The following is a 21,648-nucleotide window of genomic DNA, read 5'->3' as shown; positions in this document are numbered from 1 at the left end:
AGCACGCACATGAGGCCGCTGGGCCAAGACACAGCCTCCAGGCCAGGCAGAGAGCTCCAGCCACTGCGGGGCTTTCACCCAGAGCGGCCACCGGCTCTCCTCCTGTTGGCACAGCCCTGACGTGCTCCAGCGGCCCTCAGGGGCGGACTTCTGCCATGGCCCCTGGCACTGGCTGGGGACCGTTCAGGCCGCGTGGGGCCTGCCCTCCCTGTGTGCCCGTCAGCTCTGCCCTGTGCTTTCTGAGCGCTCAGCTCCCCAGGCTGCTTCTCTCGTCTGAAGTGTGACAAAGCGCTCCCTAGGCAGCCTCTGGGTCCTCCTCATCTATCAGTCTCAGCAAATTCCAGCTGCCGTGACCATCTACATCCAAGGAGCAGCCATCGAAGGGGGCCGGCAGGAGCTGCAGGCAGCAGACAGGGAGCATAGAGGTGGGAAAACAGGTGGGCTTCCTGGAGGAGGGGCATGCAGGCCTGACAGGCGGGGAACGCTCCAATGGATGGAGCGAAATGCAGGACATGTGACTCGGACCGAACCCTCCAGGCTCATTGGGATGTCCCAGGAAGCAGAAGAAATGAAATGTCCCGTGTGCCTGAAACAGCGGCCCAGGACGCTGTGGAGCTCACGAGCTCTCATCAGGTAGGATTTCTTCAACTGCTGGGCGGTTCCTCTCCTTCCTGGTGGCTTCTCTGTAGTTTAGAGCAGAGCGTGCACCAACAAACACGTCCCTGCGGCGGACAGGCATCTCCCGCGCCATGGCTCCTGTCTGTAACGACGTGGCCCCCCTAGGGACGATGTGGCCCCTCCAGAGACGACGTGGCAGGAGGCAGCCAGGGGCAGTGGCAGTGAGTGGTGGGGGCCGTGACTTGAGGGCGGACAGTAACAGGCCTGTGGAGTCTGATGCTTCAAGGTGCTCACAGCTGTGGGCCTGGCCTGGTGACCTGAGACCCCGCTGGGGAGCTGCACTGGGACGCTGGTGACACCGGAACGTCCCCGAATTCAGCTTCCATTCCCACCCAAGAAGCCTTCCTGGTGTGGAAACTTGCAGCCACATCCCTTGTGACCAAGGCCAGAAAGTGGGTGGTGCAGGACGCCCGGGCAGGCATGGTTGGAGACTCACCACTTGCCGACGATCTTGGTGACATAGCCGGCCTCCTTCAGAAGCTCCGGCAGGAGCTGCTCCGAGTCTGGGATACCGCCCACAATCTCCTGTGGCGTGTAGGCTGGAAGAGCAGCGCTGAGTGAGTCCCGGGGAGACCCTGAGAAGCTACCACCCACCTCATCCTGAAAGGACCCTGGCCCCTCAGGGTGAAAGCTGTGGCTGGGGCTGCACACTCACAGGGCTTGGCGCTTCCGAGGACTTTTCCAGGCATCCTTCGGAGTCAGTGCCATCACCGGGGGCGGGCAAGGGGTGGACTCTGCCCCAGCACCTTCCCAGGGTCTCTGGCCCAGCCTCAGGCCCCACCCTGCCTCTCAGGCTGGCCTCCCTCCCACCTGGTCTCCAGGGACTCTGGAACATACCACGTGAGGCTGTACTCCCTCACCCAGGCATCCCCCGTCCTTCCCTTTCCTCAAAGGCCACTGGAAATCCCACTTCCCATGTGAGAGGCCCCTAGGGATCCCATCCAAACCCCTTGAGCACAGAGATTCCAGAGCATTCCAGAACTGCCACTGACACCACAGCTCCAGCCTCCCCATGGGCGTTCGGCTCACCCTCTGGGGAGCAGGGGAACTTCTGGGGCGAGGGTGCAGACCCAGCTCCTTAGGCTGAACCTGGCACCCTCCGCTCTGTCCTCACTGGGCCAGGGCAGGGAAGGAAACCAGCCGGGGGGAGCCTACACTTCCCCCCGACTCCTGGAGGCCCCGGCACCACCTGCACCCTGCCTGCTGCTCGCCTGCACGGATGTCCCTGATGGAGGTGTGGCCATCTGCTTAAAGGCGCCTGTCACAGCAGATATGAAGTGTGGCTCCCTGGCTAGCAGGTACCGCTCCACAGAACCCAGGCCACGAAGGAGGGCGGGCAGGAGACACTGGCCCCACCCTACACCCTAAGTTCAGCCCTGGAGGCAGCGGTGGGCAGCCTACCGTTTCTGGCGTGGGCGTTGGTGGTGTAGAAGCCGTTGCGAATGGGCAGCCGTCCCGTGAGCAGTGCCGCCCTGGCTACGTGCAGATGACAGAAACAGAAACCGGATGAGAAGCATGACTCTCAGACCCACACTCTCATCAGCAAGAGCGCCGCCGGGTAGACAGACGCTTGACTGATGAGGCAGGTGCAGGTGACGAGGGGCCGTCACACCTGTCAATCCTGTTAGTGTCTCCACCACCTGGGGCACAGCACCCACTGCACTGAAATGGGTGCTGCGGCTCAGCGTCATCCCCAAGGCTCCACATGCTCTCCCAGGCTCCCGGGACACCCGCTGGGCGTGCAGGTCCGCGTGGCCCCGTCCTCGGGTGCTGACCCCTGGGACACCCGCTGGGCGTGCAGGTCCGCGTGGCCCTGTCCTCGGTGCTGACCCCTGGGACACCCGCTGAGCGTGCAGGTCTGCACCCCCCATCCTTGAGCACTGGGCTGTGCCCTGCTTTCCCCTCTTCCTCACGATCAGTACCACAAGTTTCTGTCTCCAGCAGGAGACTCTCCACGGGGAGGGAGTGGGACCCCTGCTTCGCAGGTACCCCGAGACAGAGCCACGCTGCAGCGCCTCTCCCCAGGTGGGCACGGCACCCAACTCTGGGGATGGACAGCAGCAGCCGCCAACACAGCAACTTCGACCCTGAAAACCTGGCGGGCGCTGCAGCCCACGACACAGAGCCAGGCAGGGACCAACGGGAAAGGCCTGAGCCCACCTGCCGTCCTCCCTGCACCTCCCGGGGGTAGACAAGGTGGCCGCCAGAGTCGGGGCTGCAAGAACAGGGGAGGCCTCAGCCTGCTGGGCTCACCCCTCCTCGGGGGCGAGGGCTGCACTGACTTACATGGTGAGCACAGGGGGTTGGCAGAATAGAAGTTTGGGAAAAGCGTGCCTTCTGCAGCCATCCGGTCCAAATTCGGGGTCTCTCTGGAGGGCTCTCCATATACCCCGAGGTCGCCCCACCCCATCTGCAGGAAGAGCACGGAGAGGAGGAATGAGCTCCTTCTGCACGTGGCGCTTCTGGCTTGGCGAGCTGCCCGTGGTGCCAAGAGCATGGCAGGACCGTGGGAGCCAGTGCCACCCTGTGCCCTCCAGCGGTAGAGCTCAGCCAAATCCCAGTAGCACCTGTGCGTGTGCCACGGGGCCGGACTCTGGACATCACCAGACTCTGCCTGGTCTTCACGTGGGGAATGCGTCCGTCCGCCTGCCTCCTCCCCGCTGACGCCAGCGCCTGTGTGCTCCCAGGGAGCCAGGCCCTCAACACATGCGTCTGTTTTCACTGTCAACGCACAAGCCCTCATACGTCTGTTGTACAGATCTGGATTTCAAAATCGACTGGCCACCGTCCCCCAAAACCCAAGCCTAATCGTCAAGTGCCCCTGCGGTTCCATGCTGCAAGTCCATTCCCAGCTACACACCCAAAAGACTGAAACTTACATCCGCACACAGACCTGCATACATGTGTCCAGGGCAGCGTGACTTAGTGGCCAAAAGGCAGGAGCACCCAAAGTGCCCATGAGCAGACGATGGACAAAGTGCGGCCTGTGCGTAATACACGAGTGAGGCCGCGTTTGGAAGTAGGGTGTTTGCAGGTGTCGCGGGCTAGGATGAGGTCACGCTGGGCCAGGGTGGGCCTCAGTCCTCTGACCGGGCCCTTATGAGGGCAGGAAGTTACAGACGCAGACGTGCGGCAGCGAGGCCGCGTGAAGGCCAGGGATGAGACGGACCCGCCCCGAGGACCTCCAGAGGGAGGACCCGGCTGACACCGCGATTGGCACGTCTGGCCTCCGGAACCCAGCAAGAATACATCTCTCTGTCTCAGGCCACCTGGCCTGCGGTAATGTGTAATGTCTCAGGAAACTCAGGCACGTACCCGGCACGCTACCCGGCCATCAAAGGAACAGCGCGCCAAGACTCCACGCCGTGCAGGGCCCTGGGAAGCTTCACGTGAGGGAAGGAGCAGACACGAAGACCACATGGTCTGTGATTCGCTCGTGGGAAGCACTGCAACAGGTCAGTCCACAGAGCACGCGGCGGCTGAGTGGCTGCCGGGGCTGGGGGTGGGTGCGGGGGAGTGCCTGCTGGTGGGTACAGGTTTCTTCCTGGGATGGAATGTTCTGGAAGTAGGAACCGGTGACGGACACACAACACTGTAAATAACTTTAAGGTGGCTGTAATGGTCAACTCTACGTTCTGTGTATTTTACAAAAACCTCAAACGAGAGGATGGGTGAGCACAGGGCAGGGAGCATGGTGGCCGGGGTGACACTAGGTGTGACGGTGCCAGCACAGCCAATGTCCACAGCAGACACCTCGGAGGGGCAGGGGCGGGGCTTCCTGCAAGATTCTTTAAACTTTGCTATGTGTACTGTTGAAAAAAGTACTTTCAAACAGGCAGTGGGCCAGGACTTTGCTCTAGAAGGAAGGAGGGCATCTGCCCTGGCAGCCCAGCACCGCCTGGGGCTTTGGCTCTCCTCAGATCCTCCAGCCAGGACGAGGTCCCCCACAGCATCTCCCTGACACCCACCTCAGCAGGAACCTGGTGGCAGTCAACGCCTCTCCGTCCCTCCACCTCCCCACCCCTCGCCCCTCCACCGCCCACTCTGCGCCCCCCCGCCTCCCTACCCCTCCGCCCCTCCACACCCCCTGCCCCTCTGCCCCTCTGCCCTTCCACCCCTCTGCCCCTCCACCCTGCCTGTCTTCCCTCTCTAGGGACATATTCCCTGCTGACTCAGGTGCTCCAAGCACCAACCAAGACATCAGGGCAGTGAAGGTGCCTGCCTGGGGCCCTGCCCACTGTAGCCACTTTCAGCAGCACAAACGCAACACCTGGGAAAAAAGCCACGTTCCAAATGCAATGACCACTTTGACAGGCCCAGCTGAATCCACTGCACTTTTATTTTTGAAACCAATTTGAATGCAAATATAGACGTTCAGAGCTGGCACCAGCAAATGTATTATGTAAAGGGCCTCACAGCAAATCTTTTCAGCTTTGTGGGCCATATGGGGCTGTTACAGCCGCTTAGCCCTGGCATGCAAGAAGATGTGCATGCCATGTGCCAATAAAACTTTATTCATCAACACCTGATTTCATACAATTTTTCATGTCACGAAACATTCTTTTTTAAAAAACACTTAAAATTATAAAACCCATTCCTGGCTTATGGGTTTAAACAACGGCAGGTGGTCCACAGTCAATCCACGGGCTGCAGTTTGCCAGCCTCCGTTTTAGTGAAAGTGCAGCTACCCTATCTTAAAAGGCAATCCTGGGGCTGGGTGTGGTGGCTCACACCTGTAATCCCAGCACTTTGGGAGGCCAAGGAGGGCAAATCATGAGGCCAGGAGTTCAAGACCAGCCTAGCCAATATGGGGAAACCCTGTCTCTACTAAAAATACAAAAATTAGCCAAGTGACGTGGCAGGCACCTGTAATCCCAGCTACGTGGGAGAAGCCTGAGGCGGGAGAATTGCTTCAACCTGGGAGGCAGAGGTTGCAGTGAGCTGAGATCCCGCCACTGCACTCTAGCCTGGGTGACAGAGTGAGACTCCATCTGAAAAAAAAAACAGCCATCACTAGAAAATTGCTTAAAGCCAGGAGTTCCAGACCAGCCTGGACAACACAGCAAGATACCACCTCTTTAAAAAAAAAGCCAGGAGTGGTGGTGTGCATCTGCGGTCCCAACTACTCAGGAGGCTGAGGGAGAAGGATCACTTGAGGCCAGGAGATTGAGGCTGCAGTGAGCCATGATCACACCACTGCACTCCAGCCTGGGCAACAGGCTGAGACCCGGTCACTTAAAAAAAAAAAGGTCATGGCCCAGCAATTCCACTTGCAGGAGTTTATCCTAAGGAAATAATTACAGCTGCGTATAACCCATTAAATATGCAAATTTACAACTGTGGTTGGGACACTGGGAACACCAGAGGTTTGGTCACACAAATCGCAGTTCATCAGTGTTAGCAGGTGGAACTGTAGCCCCAGCGTATCTCGGAACGTGACCTTGGTTGGACACACGGTTGCTGCAGATGCGATCAGGTAAGACGAAGTCACGGACACTGGGGTGGACCCTCATCCTACACTCCTGGAGTCTTCACAGGAGATGGGGTGAAGGGCCGTACGGCAATGGAGTCAGAGGTGGGAGCCATGTGGCCACGGGCTTCAGACGGCTGGAGGCCACCAGAGGCTGCAGGGCAAGAGGGCCCTCCTCTGACGGTCCCCAAGGGAGCCAGGGCCTGCCCACACCCTGAGCTCAGACTTCTGGTCTCCAGACCAAGAACGCATTTCTGTTCTTTTAAGCTCCCTGGCCCCCGTGTGTGGTTCCAGGAGACACGTGGGTGGGTAAGATGAGGTGTGACCAGGGGTTCCTGAGATGCTCACTTGATGTGAAAAAACATTCATGACACCCGGTTGTGTGGACACCTGCGGACATGCCTGTGGACACACCTGGATGACAGGGAGGGAAAGCTCTTAGCAAACCAAGCTGTGTCTGCATTTTAGGTCTGGGAGCTGAAGCCTTCCGGAGGAAGCAAAACAGCTCCACCCACAGCTCTGATGCAACCAGAGACCACACCTATGGCTTTCTTCAAATCTCTAAAATATTTTTCTTTTTCGGTGACCAGTGTGGGTAACAAAGTGAGACCCCATCTCCATAAAAAAATTAACAAATCAGCCAAGCATGGTGGCAGGTACCTGTAATCCCAGCTACTTGGGAGGCGGAGGCAGGAGAATCCCCTGAGCTCAGGAGGTGGAGGTTGTGGTGAGCTGAGATCACACCACTGCACTTCAGCCTGGGTGACAGAGCGAGACTCCATCTCAAAAAAAAAACACTAACAAAAACCTGCCACTTTTCTCCAAACTCACCCCACCCAGCCTCCTCCTGCCACGAGTGGCCCCAGGACTCATCCACAGAGCAGGACTGCTGCCTGCATGGACGGTCAGGGACCCCAAGGAGGGCTGCGCCTGGAGGCCGAGTGAGCCCCACCTGCCCGTCAGCCCTTTGTAAAGTCTGCACCATTTCAAATGACCCCAAGACAGGATCCCGGGGCTCCGGTGCTCAAAGGGCTGGAGAGAGACTCTGGTGCCTCCATAATTCACCACAGTAGAGACCAAACAGTCTGATCACTGACTGTCTAAGGCTGATTTTTACAAAACAAAACATTAAAAGCGAACTCAGGCCGGAAGCAGTGGCTCATGCCTGTAATCCTAGCACTTTGGGAGGCCGAGGTGGGTGGATCACCTGAGGTCAGGAGTTCAAGACCAGCCTGGCCATCATGGTGAAACCCCATCTTTTAAAAAAAAAAAAAAAAGTGAACTCATTGGAAACTGGAAGCCCTCACATGCTGCGTGAGAACATGACACGCAGCACCCGGGGAAGAGGTGTGGCAGCACCACACAGGGTGCCCACGCGGCCCAGCAAACCACTCGGGTGCATACCCAGCAGAACTGAAGCTTGTCCATGCGGAAACTTGTGCACAGACCAACCCCCACAGCAGCAAGCTCTCCGGCGCCTGAGCGAGAAACACTGGCTGCCCGTCCACGGGCAGAAGCATTGGCCACACGTGGTCCCTCTGCACCACAGACCACGACACAGCCATGGAAAGGAATGGAGTCCTGACACGGGCTGTGTGCGTGAACTCCCAAAACCCCATGCGAGTGGAAGCCAGAGCCCACGAGTTGTATGATTCCATTCATCTGACATGTCAGAAAAGACAGATCGCTAGAGACGGAAAGGGAGCAGGGCTGCCAGGGACTCCAGGGGGCACAAGGGAGTGATGCCGTCAGGGCTGGGGCTTCCTTCCTCGGGATAAAGATCGGAAGACGTGTGGTGGCCGCACAACTCTGAGGATACACTAGAACCGATGACCCGAGCATTTTCGCCGGTGAATTCTATCTCAGCAAAGCGGCTAGAGAAGAAGGAAGTGCGGCCGTCTTGGTTTTCTGCAGACAGACCGGGTTGGGGGCTCCCCTGACTCTCCTGGGTTGGGGCCGGCGGGTGTTTGACTTTCTGGGTCCTCAAAGAACAAGCAGCCTTGGGGCCTGTGTGAGGAGATGGGGGTCTGAACAGAGAGAAAGCCCTCACCTGGGCGGGCGCAGCAGCTGACGGGGAACAGCCACTGCAGGGATGGGCGCTGGGCCCCAGGATGACAGCTGGCCGCTCTGGGCACACATGGGTGGCTGGACATCCAGGTCTGCATGGTCACAGCTTGGTCTATTGTCTGGTTTCAATCAGTCTCCCGGTGGACAACAGGCTCTCTGGCCCCCGTCTGCCTGTAAGGCTCAGCTTGGCAGAGCGACCATTCCTCACACCGGCCTCTGCTGACAGGTGGAGTCTGCGAGCTGAGCCCGGTCTGGGCTTTATCCTCTCAGAGGTCCTCCACGTCTCATGGGACAAAATTCTGTTTGGCCCTTTCAGCTCTGGATCCCTTTTGGGATGGTTTATTTTTCTGAGACAGAGTCTCACTCTGTCACCCAGGCGTGATCTTGGCTCACTGCAACCTCCGCCTCCCAGGCTCAAGTGATCCTCTTACTTCAGCCTCCCAAGCAGCTGGGACTACAGGCACACGCCACCATGCCCAGCTAACTTTTTGTATTTTTTCTTTTGTTTTGAGACGGAGTCTCACTGTCGCTTAGGTTGGAGTTCGGTGAGATAGTCTCAGCTTATGGCTACCTCTGCTGCTCGGGTTCCAGCTGTACTCCTGCCTCAGCCTCCTGAGTACCTGGAATTACAGGTGCCGGCCACCACGCTCGACTAATTTTTGTATTTTTCGTAGAGATGAGCTGTCGCCATGTTGGCCAGGCTGGTTTTGAACTGATCCAGCTGCCTCGGCCTACTGAAGTACTGGGGTTACAGGCATGAGCCACAGTGGCCAATTTTTTGTACTTTTGTTAGAGATGAGGTTTTGCCACACTGCCCAGGCTGGTCTTGAGCAAACTGGTCTTGCCCCACTGCCCAGGCTGGTCTTGAGCAAACAAGCGATCCGCCTGCCCTCGCCTCCCACGGCCTCCCAAAGTGCTGAGATCCCAGGCATGAGCCACAGTGCTCAGCCCTGATATGACTGATTGATTGATTGATTTGTTTGTTTGGAGATGGAGTCTCGCTATGTCACCCAGGCTGCAGTGCAGTGGCATGATCTTGGCTCACTGCAACCTCCGCCTCCCAGGTTCAGGCAATTCTCCTGCCTCAGCCTCCCAAGTAGCTGGGATACAGGCACACGCTGCCATGCCTGGCTGATTTTTTGTATGTTAGTAGACACGGGGTTTCATTGTGTTGCCCAGGCTGGTCTCAAACCCCTGAGTGCAAGCAATCCGCCCACCTCAGCCTCCCAAAGTGCTGGGATTACAGGTATGAGCCACCGCACCCGGCTTCGAGATGGTTTATTCTGAAGTCATTGAAATGGCTTTTTCAACTGAGGACAGTGGAGGCGCCTGGAGAGAGGTGTTTGCTGAGGCTGATGAGGAAGAAAGGGAGGGGAGAGGGGAGGGGAGGGACGCCTGCAGAGCCGCTCCCGGACTGAGAAGCAGCACCGAGGAGCGCCGGGCAAATGTGCCCACGCTGGGCTGAGGTGCATCCCGTCAAGGCGGCGGAGACCTGCAGCTCCCTGAGGCCGGCCGGAAGGGACTGGACACACGCCCAAGGCTCCCTGCCCTCCACCTCCCTGAGCGCACATTCGTCCTCCAGGTGGTTGGGCTTCTGCCCCTCCCAGTATCCAGTCCAGGGGGGAGAGCAGAGAAAGGGGGATGGGGTGGGGGCGTGAGGCCTCTGTCTTTGCCTCTGTTGTTTGGGAAGGGACATCCCAACCACATTTACAGTCAGAATTGGGGCCTGTGGCTGGGCTGACTACAGGGAGGCTGGGGAGGGAGGTAAGGAGCTGAGCCAGCCCAGGGCTGCTGGGATGAGCGGGGAGTGGCACGTTTCTCCCGCTACAGTGTCTGCCCACGCCCAGGCCCACATCTGAATACTGGGTGCCACGCCCCCCCTCCCTGCAGGCTACGTCCTGAGGCTTCCTGAAGGGAGGGCCGGCCTCCCCAGAAGGTCAGCGGTCAGCAGAACTGCACCCTGATCTGCTTGTGCTCACCTGGGTCACTCTTTCACCTGTTCCAGGACTCAGAGAACAGGAATGGATGCAGCAGAAAATGCCCTAAAGGGAGTGGGCTCCACGCTCGTCACTGACTCAGAGGATACCGCAAGCGGGGAGACTCTTGCTGGGAGGAGCCCCAGGGCTCGGCTGACAGTCCCACTCACTGCCACAGCCAGGGGAGAAGGTGACGGCGGGACGGGGGAGATCAGGGGCAGCACGAACCCTCCCCCCGTGGAGCCACACGAGACGCTCGGGCTGCAAGCGCAGGTGCCAGACACTCAGGGGAAGCCGTGTGAGACTCAGTTCCCAGAGCTGACGCCCGGGCTGGCGGTGCGCCCCCCTCTGCTTAGCACGTGCTGATCTCGAGGCCCAGGAGGAAAGAAGGCGCCGGGCATAAAACGTGGCATCTGCGAAACCTGTGGCAAGGCGAGCCGCTTGTATCGGGGAACAGCGAGGGGACCGCCCATTCCCAGCTCCCAGATGCCAGCCCAGGGCAACCTCCCACATGTAGGCCTTCTGAGGACAGCGTCCCAGGCTGCTGGGCAGCTCTCATATGCTGACCCCATTCTCTCGTTATTTATCAGCAGCTTTCTCGGTATGAAGAATAGGTGTGGACAGCTTCCCTGCGGAGTGAACAGGTTACCATGCAGAGCACCACGGGCAGGGAGCACCTTTCTTCTCTCCGTAAAAGTCCTAAAAGGAGGCTGGATGTGGTGGCTCACGCCTGTAATCCCAGCACTTCGGGAGGCCGAGGCAGGAGGATCACGAGGTCAAGAGATCGAAACCATCCTGGTTAACATGGTGAAACCCCGTCTCTACTAAAAATACAAAAAAATTAGCTGGGCATGGTGGCGCGTGCCTGTAATCCCAGCTACTCGGGAGGCTGAGGCAGGAGAATTGCCTGAACCCAGGAGGCGGAGGTTGCGGTGAGCCGAGATCCCGCCATTGCACTCCAGCCTGGGTAACAAGAGCGAAACTCCGTCTCAAAAAAAAAAAAAAGTCCTAAAAGGATTGGATACAGTGTCTGTAATCCCAACACTTTGGGAGGTTAAGGAGGGAGGATTGCTTGAGCTCAGGGGTTCGAGATCATCCTGGGCCTCAGAGAGACATTGTCACAAAAAAAACTTTTTAAAATTAGCCGGGCGTGGTGATGGCTGCCTATAATCCCAGCTACTCAAGAGGCTGAGGCAGGAGAATTGCTTGAGCCCAGTAGTTAGTTTGAGGCTGCAGTGAACTGTGATCGAGCTACTGCACTCCAGCCTGGGTGACAGAGCCAGACCTTGTCTTAAAAAAAAAAATTCCTAGCTGGGCGCAGTGGCTCATGTCTGTAATCCCAGCATTTTGGGAGACTGAGGCGGGCGGATCACCTGAGTTCGGGAGTTCAAGACCAGCCTAGCCAATATGGTAAAACCCCATCTCTACTAAAAATGCAAAAATTATCCGGGCATGGTGCCGGGTGCCTGTAATCCCAGCTACTCCGGAGGCTGAGGCAGGAGAATCACTTGAACCTGGGAGGTGGAGGTTGCAGTGAGCTGAAATCGCGTCACTGAACTCGAGCCTGGGCAACAGAGAAAGACTCTATCTTAAAAAAAAAAAAAGGTTCTAAAAGTCCTCAAATGATTGTCCACGTTCAGTGAGTGCAGCTGTGAGCCACGGAGCAGCATCCTTAAGAATTTCAGAGTTTTAAGAAATGCAGTTTCCATTCCTATTGGTTGCCATGGGAGTATGATAGACAAGCAGGCCAGTGCTTGTCTGTTTCAAATGAGAGGTGCTGAGCAGCCCTCCCACTGGCTCTGGCAGCTCGACAAGGCTGCTGCGGCGACGGGAGCTGGCCGGGTGGCCCTGAGTCTCCACTGCCGGCGTGGTTAGGGCTGATCCTCCTCAGCGGAGACGCAGAGCGCTGCTGGCCCTGGGAGGCAGGAGCCACGTGAGGGCCAGAGTGGAGCTTGTCACTGGGTCTTGCCTGTCTCCAAGGCCCCAGCAGCTCTGGAGAGCAGGGCGGGCCATGTGGGTGTCCTCGCTCAGGCAGCAGGTGCCGGGGTGCTGCGGAGCCAGGCTGCGCCGAACCGTGGGTCAGTGAAAGGCCAGGGCAGAGCAGTTGTGGGTGGGCCTGTCCTCACCGCAGCCAGCTCAGCTCCCCCTGGACAGGTGGGGGGTCCTGCCAGCTGCTCTCACCCCTAGTCCCGGCCTCCTCTTCTGGTCCCGACTCTGAGGGGAGGGGATGGGAGCAGTGGTTCTCTCACAGGTCAGTGTGACCGGCTGGAGAACGGCTTCTGGCCATGAGGGGTACAATAAGGTAGTTTTGGGGATACCCCTTTTCTGAAACTGCACTTGCTCAGATGAAAGGGAGGTCCGGGCCCCAGAGCCCCGCCAGAGGACTGGACAGGGAGAGACTGGGCCGCGGGCAGCCGGTCTGTGGAGGGCTGTGCTCCAAAACTCTGAACTTGAGACACACACACTCATGCTCATGTGGTTCGGGCCCAGCACTGCTGGTCATCAAGCCACCCTGTGTCATGCCAGAGCCTGAATGACCTGTTGCAGGTTCAGACACCGGCACCCTGGCAGAAACAGCCAGTCTGCCGGGCAGGGAGAGGTGTGCACAGGGCTGTGGAGGGAGCCTGTGCTCTGAGGACAGAAGACAGCCTGTGAGGACCCCCATACTCCTGAGGCTGCACCCTCGCACCCCGGGCCACATCAGGGCACCTCGGGGCTCCACTGCCAGCTTCTGTGGCTCTCACCTGCCAGCATCCCTGCCCCCTCCTGGAAGCTGTGCCATGGGCCCTCCAGGAAACCCCCTCTCTGCTGGGTCCAGGCAGATGAGATGAGCAGGGGCGGTCTCCCTTCTGGGGTGGGCCGGAGGCTCCGAGGCCTGGGCTGGTCAGGTCAGCATGCGCCCCTCCCCCAGTGTGCACGGCGCAGAGCTGAGACCCACGTCAGGCTCACAGGACTGGGGCAGAGCCAACCTCCCACTGGGCCTGCTGACTGCAGGGGTGACCTGGAGTCGCCTGGGACCGTCACCAGCTGAGTGAGGATGTGGCCAGTTCAGAGACAGCAGAGCCCCGAAAGGGGAAACGGCCTAGGCAGCCCTGGGGTGTCGTCAGGAGGGACAGGAAATTCCCATTTTTGTTTGTCACTTTGACTTTGTTTTCTGCTGTCTGCATCAGAAAGTCCTAACGAGGACACCCACCGGACAGGACAAAACTCCTCTGGGGTTCCTTAGGCGTCAGCTGCCACAGGACCCCACGAACCACACAGAAGAGGCCACAGCACAGGTACCCAGCTGGGTGGAGCTTCCCAGTCACCTTCCTCCATGTGCAAGCATTCCCAAGAGCTCACCCCTCACCCCTGCACAGCCTGAACCCTCGCTGCCCTACAGAAACACAGACTGAGTCCACATGCAATTCTGCATCTACCAGGAGTCATGTCAGAAAAGCAGAAGTAGGTGAAATGCAAGCTAACTTTATTTTTTTTGAGACAGAGTCTCATTCTGACACCCAGGCTAGAGTGCAACGGCAAGGTCTCGGCTCACTGCAACCTCTGCCTCCCAGGTCCAAGCCATTCTCCTGCCTCAGCCTCCAGAGTAGCCAGGATTACAGGTGCCCACCACACCTAGCTAATTTTTGTATTTTTAGTACAGACGGGGTTTCAAAGTGTTGGCCAGGCTGGTCTTGAACTCCTGACCTTGTGATCCAAATGCCTCAGCCTCCCAAAGTGCTAGGATGACAGGTGTGAACCATCACGCCTGGCCAAACTTTACATTTTATTTAACACAACATAAGCAAAATATTATCGTTTTGACAAGCCTTCAACATAAAAAAACGTTGAGCTGCCCCACCTCACACAGCCCTCTGTCATCTGAGAAAGTCAGGAAACGCAGAAGCTGAACGGGAAGCCCAGTTCACCCAAGGAAACTATGCTGGCCCAGACAGAATGACACAGTAAAAGATGAAATTCCGTAACAAAGCATCTACACTGGCCCAGAGGGGCTCACCTGGTGAAAGAAGAAATTCTTTTTTTTTTTTTTTTGAGACGGAGTTTCACTCTTGTTACCCAGGCTGGAGTGCAATGGCGCCATCTCGGCTCACCGCAACCTCCGCCTCCTGGGTTCAGGCAATTCTCCTGCCTCAGCCCCCTGAGTAGCTCGGATTACAGGCACGCGCCACCATGCCCATCTAATTTTTTGTATTTTTAGTAGAGACGGGGTTTCACCATGTTGACTAGGATGGTCTCGATCTCTTGACCTCGTGATCCACCCGGCTCGGCCTCCCAAAGTGCGAATGACGAAATTCTGTAACAAAGTATCTTTCTAAGGGAGACACCACTCAGCACTGGGCAAGGCCTGCCTACTGCTGTCAGGACAGGGGCTGTGCGGGCTGGAGGGTGCGCTCTGGAAAGCAGTCACTGCACACCCATAGACACCTGAGATGGAAAAGCAGCGGCCCAGGGCTGTCAGCTGTCATCCCTGGGTGGGGAAACTGTGGATGGTGTCTACTACTTTTTCAGGTATATCTTTATGGTAAAAAATCATTAACTTAACAAATGAAATTGTTCAGTGAGATAGTTCATTTTTTTTTTTTTTTTTTTGCACCAAGTCTTCCAAATCTGAGTGTATTTCACATGACCAGCACCTCCCGATTCTGACAGCCATGACTGCCCAGACCCTGCATGCGGCTCATGGCCCCCACACTGGTCAGCACAGGTGGGTCTGAAGGCCCCTGCCAGGGTCTGTGCTAGTCTGCAGCTAGGAGTCCGGCACTCAGGGTAGCCCCAGTCCTCACACACCACGTGAGCACAGCGGGGCAGGTGTCACCCCCCCCACCCGTCAGGAGGCTGAGGCTCAAGCTTGGGGACAGTCGGGTTTGAACCCAGGTGTGCCTGGGGTCCTCCCAGGCCTGAGTCTCCAGGTCGGCTCTGTGACCCCTGACCCGGCACCTGCCCGCCAGGGGACATTCAGCCTTTCAGTTCTTCAGACCTCGGGGACACCTGACCTTTGCTCAGCAGGGGGCAGAATCACCCGTGGCTAAGGCTGGAGCCCCGCGGGGGACTCGGGAGTGATTCTCACGCGGCTCTGAGACGCAGCTCCCAGGCAGGGCGGCGGGGCGGCCCTTTCCTCCTTCCGGGTGGCCACGCCGCGCGCTCACCTCCGCAAGCGCAGAGGGCGGGAAAGGGACGACGGCGGGGGGCAGGGCCCGGGAGCTCCCCGGACGCCCACCTGCAGGAAAGGACGCTGCCCGGGCAGCGCGGGTGGTGACCGGCGACGGCCGAGACCCCACGCTCGGACTCCGCGGCCGCTCCCCGCGGGGCTACCCCCGCTCTCCGGAGGCCCCGCTTCACCTCCCCGCCCCGCGCGGGGCCTGCCCCCACCGCGACCCGGCCCCACGGCCCAGCCCCATCCCGCCGCCCGCACTCACGTCGTCCATGAGCAGGAGCAGGATGTTGGGGGGCTGCGGGGCGCCCGAGGTCCCCATCCCCGCGGCGCTCAGCACTAGCAGCAGCAGCCACCACCTCGTCGCCGCGACAACCGCCGCCATGGCAACCACGGGACCGCAGAGCCCGAACCGGCGAGTGGACTCGGCGAGCGGCCGCCGGCGCTTCCGGCCGGGCTGCGGGGCGGGGCCTGGACGGGCGCGTGACTCGGGGGGCGGGGCCAGAGCCCGCGAAGCGGCGGGAGGCGGGGCCCGGACGGCCTCGTGACTCGAGGGGCGGGGCCTGAACCTGCGGAGAGACGGAAGGCGGGGCCTGGACAGCCTCGTGACTGGTGGGGCGGGGCCTGAGCCAGCCGCCTGTGGGCGGTGCTTCGGAGGCCGCGTTACCGGCGGCGGGTCACGTGACGCGGCGCCCGGCGCCGGGCCTCCCAAGATGGCGGTGTGTGTGGCGGTGATCGCCAAGGAGGTGCGTACTCGCGGCGGGGGCGTCCGGGCCCGCACCATCCTCGCCTCTGCACTGTCCTTCTTCTTCCCTGGGCCTGGGAGGCGCCTTAGGAAATGGCACCTGGAGGAGGCCTTCGCCGAGCTCCCGGTGTCGGGCACTTCGCGGTGGGCGAGCCGCCCGGCAGACCCTGGGCCCCCAGCGCCGCGCTCGCCCGTCCCGCTGCTGAACGCCCCGCTCTGCGCCCAGGCCTCCTCCCCGCCAGGACCCACCAGAAGCCTAGGTGGTCCAAGGCACTGCCTCCGTCCTCCGTCCTCGGGAGGTTCTGCCGGTTCTCCCGTCGAGCGCTGGCGCCCCGCGACGGCGTCCCCGGCCCTCTTGGCATTCTCCCCGGTGCCACCTTAAAAACAAACCAGATCCTGTCACGCCTCTGCCTGAAACCTCTGCAGTGGCCTCTCATTGCCTTAGGGTGCTGTCTGCATGCCCTGGTTTGAGATCTTCTCATTGTGCAGCTCCCTGGACAGGCTCTGCCCTCTCACCTCGGGGCGTTTCAACATCTCTCCCTAGCTCCCATCCTCTTTTCTGGCCCACATACATTTCTTCTGGAAGGCATTTTCTGAAGGCTAAGATGAGCTGGGTGGCGGTCCACGTGCTCCTGCTGCGCCAAGCCTTCATTTCCTGGCCGTGGCCTCCTTTGAGACCAGATTCTGGAGGCCGCTCCGTGTGGGGCCGTGGCTGCTGCTAAACTTCTCATGGGTTCCCTCCTGGCATGGGCCACACATGATCCTTTGCTTGCTTGTGGGTTTACTGAGTACGTATCACGTGGCTCCACGAGGGTGGCGAGGACTCTTGTTCATCGTATTTCTGCAGGACCCAGTGCTGAACAGACACAGGGTGAATGGTGGCCTGTGAAAGCCCAGGAAGTAAGCTGTGAACTGTGGGCTTAGGATGGTCAGAACTGCAGAGATGAAGGGTATTTGAGCTGAGTCTTTGAAGGATTTAGTAAAAGGTTGCTGTCAAGGTGAAGAAAAGCCAGTATTTAGGGTGCTGCCGTGTTTGGGTGACCCTGGCAGATGTGCTGGGGCAGTGTCCTCCAGGAGAAGGTGAGGGGCCTGCCCACGTGCCAGGCCGGATCGTCAGGCTGTGCTCAGGCCCATTTTTCTGAATTGCCTTTTCTTTTCTGCCCACCCTACTGCTGCTGCTTTGCAAACAACATATAAATCTCCTTAGGTGACATGGGATCCCCTGAAGGCAGTGCCCACTGCGGCATGGAGAGTGAAGCACTGGGCCTTAGAGAATGAGAATGTGTTCCCTCGGTGGCTGCAGGTCACAGCTCTGCAGCGTTGTTCAGAGCTGGCTGGGTGGAGTCTTGTCCTTTGAGTCGCCGTCATCCTTTCTTGCAGAATTACCCTCTCTACATCCGCAGTACCCCCACGGAGAACGAGCTGAAGTTTCACTACATGGTACACACATCTCTGGACGTGGTGGATGAGAAGATCTCTGCAATGGGGAAGGCCCTGGTCGACCAGAGGGAGCTGTACCTGGGCCTGCTCTACCCCACGGAGGACTACAAGGTGTATCTTTCAGTGCAGGGTGTATGTCAGCGGGGACCTACGATGGGATGGACCTTAGGATCAGATCACTTGAAACCTTTGAGAAGAAAAAAAGAGGTGAGGGTTTTTAGCCAGTCAGGGAACTAGGGAAGCCTGAGGCAAATGAAGGCCTCTCACTCCTCTTTTTCATTGGAAGTATCATTTGGGAAGAGAAAGGCTAGAATTCTGGCCGGGCGCAGTGGCTGACACCTGTAATCCCAGCACTTTGGGAGGTCGAGGCAGGTGGATCATGAGGTCAAGAGCGGATCACTGGCCAATGTGGTGAAACCCCATCTCTACCAAAATTAGCCGGGCATGGTGGTGGGCACCTGTAATGCCAGCTACTCCTGAGGCTGAGGCAGGAGAATCGCTTGAACCTGGGAGGTGGAGGTTGCAGTGAGTCAAGATCGCACCACTGCACTCCAGCCTAGCAACAGAGCAAGACTCTGACTCAAAAAAAAAAAAAAAAAAAAGGCTGGAATTCCCTGTGGAATATTTTGGTTTACGTGTCCATTGTCTGGTTTGCAGAAGAGCTGGGACACGCCTGCTTTGTACCTGCGAGGATTTCTGTCTGTGCTCTTCAAGGGGAGCTCCCACCTTTAAGCAGGGGATGACAGTTTCATTTATCTTGTTAGGTCTTGCCTCATATGTCACTAGAAACTCTCACCTAGCCCCTTGGGACAAATCACTCGAGGCCGTGGGGTTCAGAGACCTTCCCAGGAGCTGTAATGTTGCTTGTCCACGTGACGTTTCTGCTGCCCACTGTTTTACAAGTAATACGGCCTCTAGAGAGGGGATCCGCCTTGCTCACAGAATCTCTGGTTTTGCAGTTAACTTTCTGGGCCAGGCATTGATTCGTAAAGAGGGGGAGGCGTTCCACACAGACAGACTCGGAGTCTAGGTGGTTCGGCTCCCAGAGCATGAACCTGGCTGAGGCTTAGCTCCCTGCCCTTTGCTTCTCCCGCAAACACCAGGCGTCACCCTAGCAAAGTCTTTACACTAGCACCCAGCACGGTCACTGCAGGACCAGCCCAGCCTGGGCGTTTCTTGTGATTCGGAGTTGCCACGTTTCTCCAAAGTGAGGGCACACAGAGGGCCCTCTGCCATCAGATGCCGCATCTGCTGTCCCAGCAGCCCCTTTGTCACGAGTGCCTTCCCTAACCAGCTGTGCAGATATGGCTATGTCACCAACTCCAAGGTGAAGTTTGTCATGGTGGTGGATTCCTCCAACACAGCCCTTCGAGACAACGAAATTCGCAGCGTAAGTCGGTTGGAAGGCCATGCCTGAGTGGGTGCGTTTTCCTCTTTCACCTTGTTTTGAAATGCTGAGAAACCAAAAATCGGGCCCTGACTGTGTGCGTGTGCTCATAAACTCGGCCGGGTCTTGTTTCAGATGTTCCGGAAGCTGCACAACTCCTACACGGATGTGATGTGCAACCCCTTCTACACCCCGGGGGACCGTATCCAGTCCAGGTGGGCCCCGCTTCCTATGTCTCACCACGTTCTTTCTGTAGGACCTGCTTTGCCGTTTCGGTTGCCAAAATGCAACCATTTAGGGAATAAGGGAGGAGAAGAGGAAAAAAAAAGAAGAAGGAAATAAAAAGGCAAAGGAAAAGAAGGGAGGAGGGGTCTTTTTAAGCTCTGCGCGCTGCCGCCTAAGGCAGAGGTTTTAAAGCTGCAAAGCGCTGTTTCTCCACACCAGCTTTTACACAGATCTCTTGCTCGTAAAGCGGATGACAGCAGCGTGTGTGTGGGGGGCGTGCAGGGAGCAGAGCTTGCCCATTTGGCTTCCCAGGTGTGCCCAGTGGGTACCTGGGGCACCTGCAGGACTCAGTAAGGGCCAAGCACGTGGGCAGTGGCTTTCACAGAGCACACGTCCTCGTGTCACTACCCGATCTTTTATGTTGAATTTGGACAGTCAGGAACCTGGGTGTCAGGCATCTTCCCAACAGCCCAAAGTAAAGACTTAACTTTTGAACATCAGGAAGGAAACATGGGGTCCACGCCTGCACTCCAGACGTGCTTCCAGCAAGGGCCCGGTTCAAAGACATAATTCCTTGTGGTTGGCAGGCAAGGCGATGCTGCAGTGACCCAAGCCAGGCCCTTCCCTCCACGAGGACACTGTCTTGGGGCCATCCTGAGTCCCAGATGGGAGCAGGCAGGCGAATGTCCGCGTAGTCTTTTCTCCTGGGCTGCATGGGGCTGTCCTCGCCACACCACCACCCTGCCGGGCCCTGCTGCTCTCTCCATCGCAGCCTGGGGCCTCGGAAGACTGTGCAGGGAACTTGGAGGCAGCACATGGGTCCTCTCTGCCTGGTGGGGTGGGACTCCTGTCCTGGCCTCAGCTGAGCTTACAGTTGTGGACCCTAGAGAAGGCCCCGGGCATCCTGTGGACGGGGTCATGCTGCCGGGCCTTTCTCTATGAGCAGAGGGTTGAAGGGCCTGGCTCCTCTGAGTGGGTTCGCTTCTCTTGGCAGGGCCTTTGATAACATGGTGACGTCGATGATGATCCAGGTGTGCTGAGGGAGGGCTCTGCCGCCAGCCTTCACAGAGGAGCCTGCGTGCAGCTGTGGTGGGGCCGCGGTCTGTTCTCCTCGCCTCTTCCTGAATGGGGGGCCCAGGGCTTTGGGGGCAGGGCCTTGTGCATGTGCATCTCAACTAAAGGTCTGCGATGAGATTTGGCTTTTTCCTTCCGTGTCAGCCGAGGATTTAACTAAGAAGAGTTCAACTAAGGACTTTGAGGGGTGTGGCAGAGGATGGGGATCAGACGGCGCAGGAAGCCTGTCCCTGGTGTCCTGAAGGGGTGGAGGCAGGCGCGCCTGGAGCCAAGAGTCCCTGAACTTGCAGGACCTGTGACCATGCGGGCCGCCCATGGGCCGAACGGGTGGGCTGGTCTGGAGGGGCAGTCCTCCTGAACCCAGACCCAGCCTAGGATCTAGGGCAAACGGGGAGCTGGCGTACCTTCTCACGAGCGAGGGCCCCCCTCTTTCTGGACGTGTCCCCCATTCTTTCGCACCTGGCCCAGTGTCTGGATTCAGCCTCGGCCTTAGAAGGAGCCCTTGTGAAGCCTGGGAAGCCTTGCGGCCCGTCGGCATCAGCTCAGCTGCAGCCGGCTTCCTAAACCCTGGAGTGCAGAGTTGAGGCGCCCCTTGCTGCCTGTTGGTGCCAAGGGGGTTAGGTGCCACGTGGCTTGATGATGTGGCTGAGCGGCGACGGCCTGGGGCAGCGGCTGAGCCCACAGCGCATTCCTTGCTCCCTGTGGCGTCAGCGTGCCGGCGTCCCCGAGGTCCAGCATTCAAGGCTCAGCAAGCTAAGGAGATCCCCGGAGTACATTCCAGCACTGGTGCAGGACTGGAGAGTTTCTCAGGGACGTGCAAGGACCTCAGAGGCCCTACCGCAGGAAACGCTGTAAGGAGGGTTATCCTGGGGCACAAGACCTCGGGACAACCCTCTTCCCCTGGGCTGAACCCTCCTACCCCAATCCACCCTGGGGCAGGAGGATTAACCTGGGGCAGGAGGGTTCAGCCTGGGACAGGAGGGTCAGCCCGGGACAGGAGGGTCAGCCCGGGGCAGGAGGGTCAGCCCGGGGCAGGAGGGTTCAGCCCGGGGCAGGAGGGTCAGCCTCGGGTAGGACACAGGGAGGGGAACTTTAAACATATTTGCCTTTTCATCCCTTCCTATAAGCACAGTGCTAATTTTATAAATTATAGAAGAAATCAGGAGTGTGTGTGTGCAAACACAGGTGTGCCCCAGGCCTCCCCGCTCCAGGGTGGATTGGAAGTCCTGGATTGCGCCGAGGCATCCTGGGAGCTGGGCTGGGTGCCTTTGGGCCACAGGCCACCCTCACTGGGTAAATCTTTAACAAGAGCCTCATGCTTGTTAGGAGAAGGCAGTGCCCCAGCCCAGCACCTCTCCCCTGCAGCCCAGCATGAAATCTGCTTTTAGTGGGGATCACCCCTGCCTGGGTCCTGGCTGTGGTGGGGCCTGCAGG

At 58.5% G+C, this 21,648-nt stretch overlaps 2 protein-coding genes across 5 annotated transcripts in view; one reads left to right on the top strand and one right to left on the bottom strand.

The window, feature by feature from the left end:
* The window catches only part of GALNS (galactosamine (N-acetyl)-6-sulfatase), a 41,998-nt gene extending 26,270 nt beyond the window's left edge, over positions 1 to 15,728 (bottom strand). The window contains exons 1-4 of one of the 2 annotated variants that reach the window (XM_021671023.2): positions 15,609 to 15,728; positions 2,965 to 3,088; positions 2,080 to 2,154; positions 1,115 to 1,217 (exon numbers count right to left, since the gene is read on the bottom strand). In XM_021671023.2, coding sequence (XP_021526698.2) covers positions 1,115 to 1,217; positions 2,080 to 2,154; positions 2,965 to 3,088; positions 15,609 to 15,728 — 422 coding nt within the window. Of the gene's footprint in view, positions 1 to 1,114; positions 1,218 to 1,333; positions 1,486 to 2,079; positions 2,155 to 2,964; positions 3,089 to 15,608 lie in introns of those variants that run through there. The other variant, XM_064369981.1, reaches the window with a different exon arrangement.
* A 282-nt stretch (positions 15,729 to 16,010) lies between these two features.
* Positions 16,011 to 20,332, top strand: TRAPPC2L (trafficking protein particle complex subunit 2L). Of its 3 annotated transcripts, none has more exons than XM_064369918.1 (5): positions 16,011 to 16,089; positions 17,469 to 17,641; positions 18,831 to 18,918; positions 19,051 to 19,130; positions 20,135 to 20,332. In XM_064369918.1, exons 1-5 carry the CDS (start codon positions 16,057 to 16,059, stop codon positions 20,178 to 20,180), a joined length of 420 nt encoding a protein of 139 aa, XP_064225988.1. In that variant the 5' UTR covers positions 16,011 to 16,056; the 3' UTR covers positions 20,181 to 20,332. The 3 variants fall into 3 exon arrangements, with proteins under 3 accessions (XP_064225988.1, XP_064225989.1, XP_064225991.1); XM_064369919.1 differs by having other exon boundaries at positions 16,073 to 16,089; positions 17,492 to 17,641; XM_064369921.1 differs by lacking the exon at positions 16,011 to 16,089 and adding an exon at position 17,741 and having other exon boundaries at positions 17,470 to 17,639; positions 18,718 to 18,918.
* Positions 20,333 to 21,648: the final 1,316 nt, after the last annotated feature.

Source organism: Aotus nancymaae, unplaced genomic scaffold (assembly GCF_030222135.1).
Source record: "Aotus nancymaae isolate 86718 unplaced genomic scaffold, 86718_ANA_hifiasm-v0.15.2.pri h1tg000095l, whole genome shotgun sequence".
Classification (NCBI taxonomy): domain Eukaryota; kingdom Metazoa; phylum Chordata; class Mammalia; order Primates; family Aotidae; genus Aotus; species Aotus nancymaae.
Note: the sequence above shows the minus strand (reverse complement) of the source record. Positions and strands in the feature narration are given on the sequence as shown.

Bases quoted from the DNA above. Each gene is read 5' to 3' on its own strand.
- TRAPPC2L (XM_064369918.1), top strand. From the start codon at position 16,057: ATGGCGGTGTGTGTGGCGGTGATCGCCAAGGAG. The intron at 17,642-18,830 runs GTATCTTTCAGT...CCAGCTGTGCAG, and splicing joins CCCACGGAGGACTACAAGGT to ATATGGCTATGTCACCAACT. The intron at 18,919-19,050 runs GTAAGTCGGTTG...GTCTTGTTTCAG, and splicing joins GAGACAACGAAATTCGCAGC to ATGTTCCGGAAGCTGCACAA.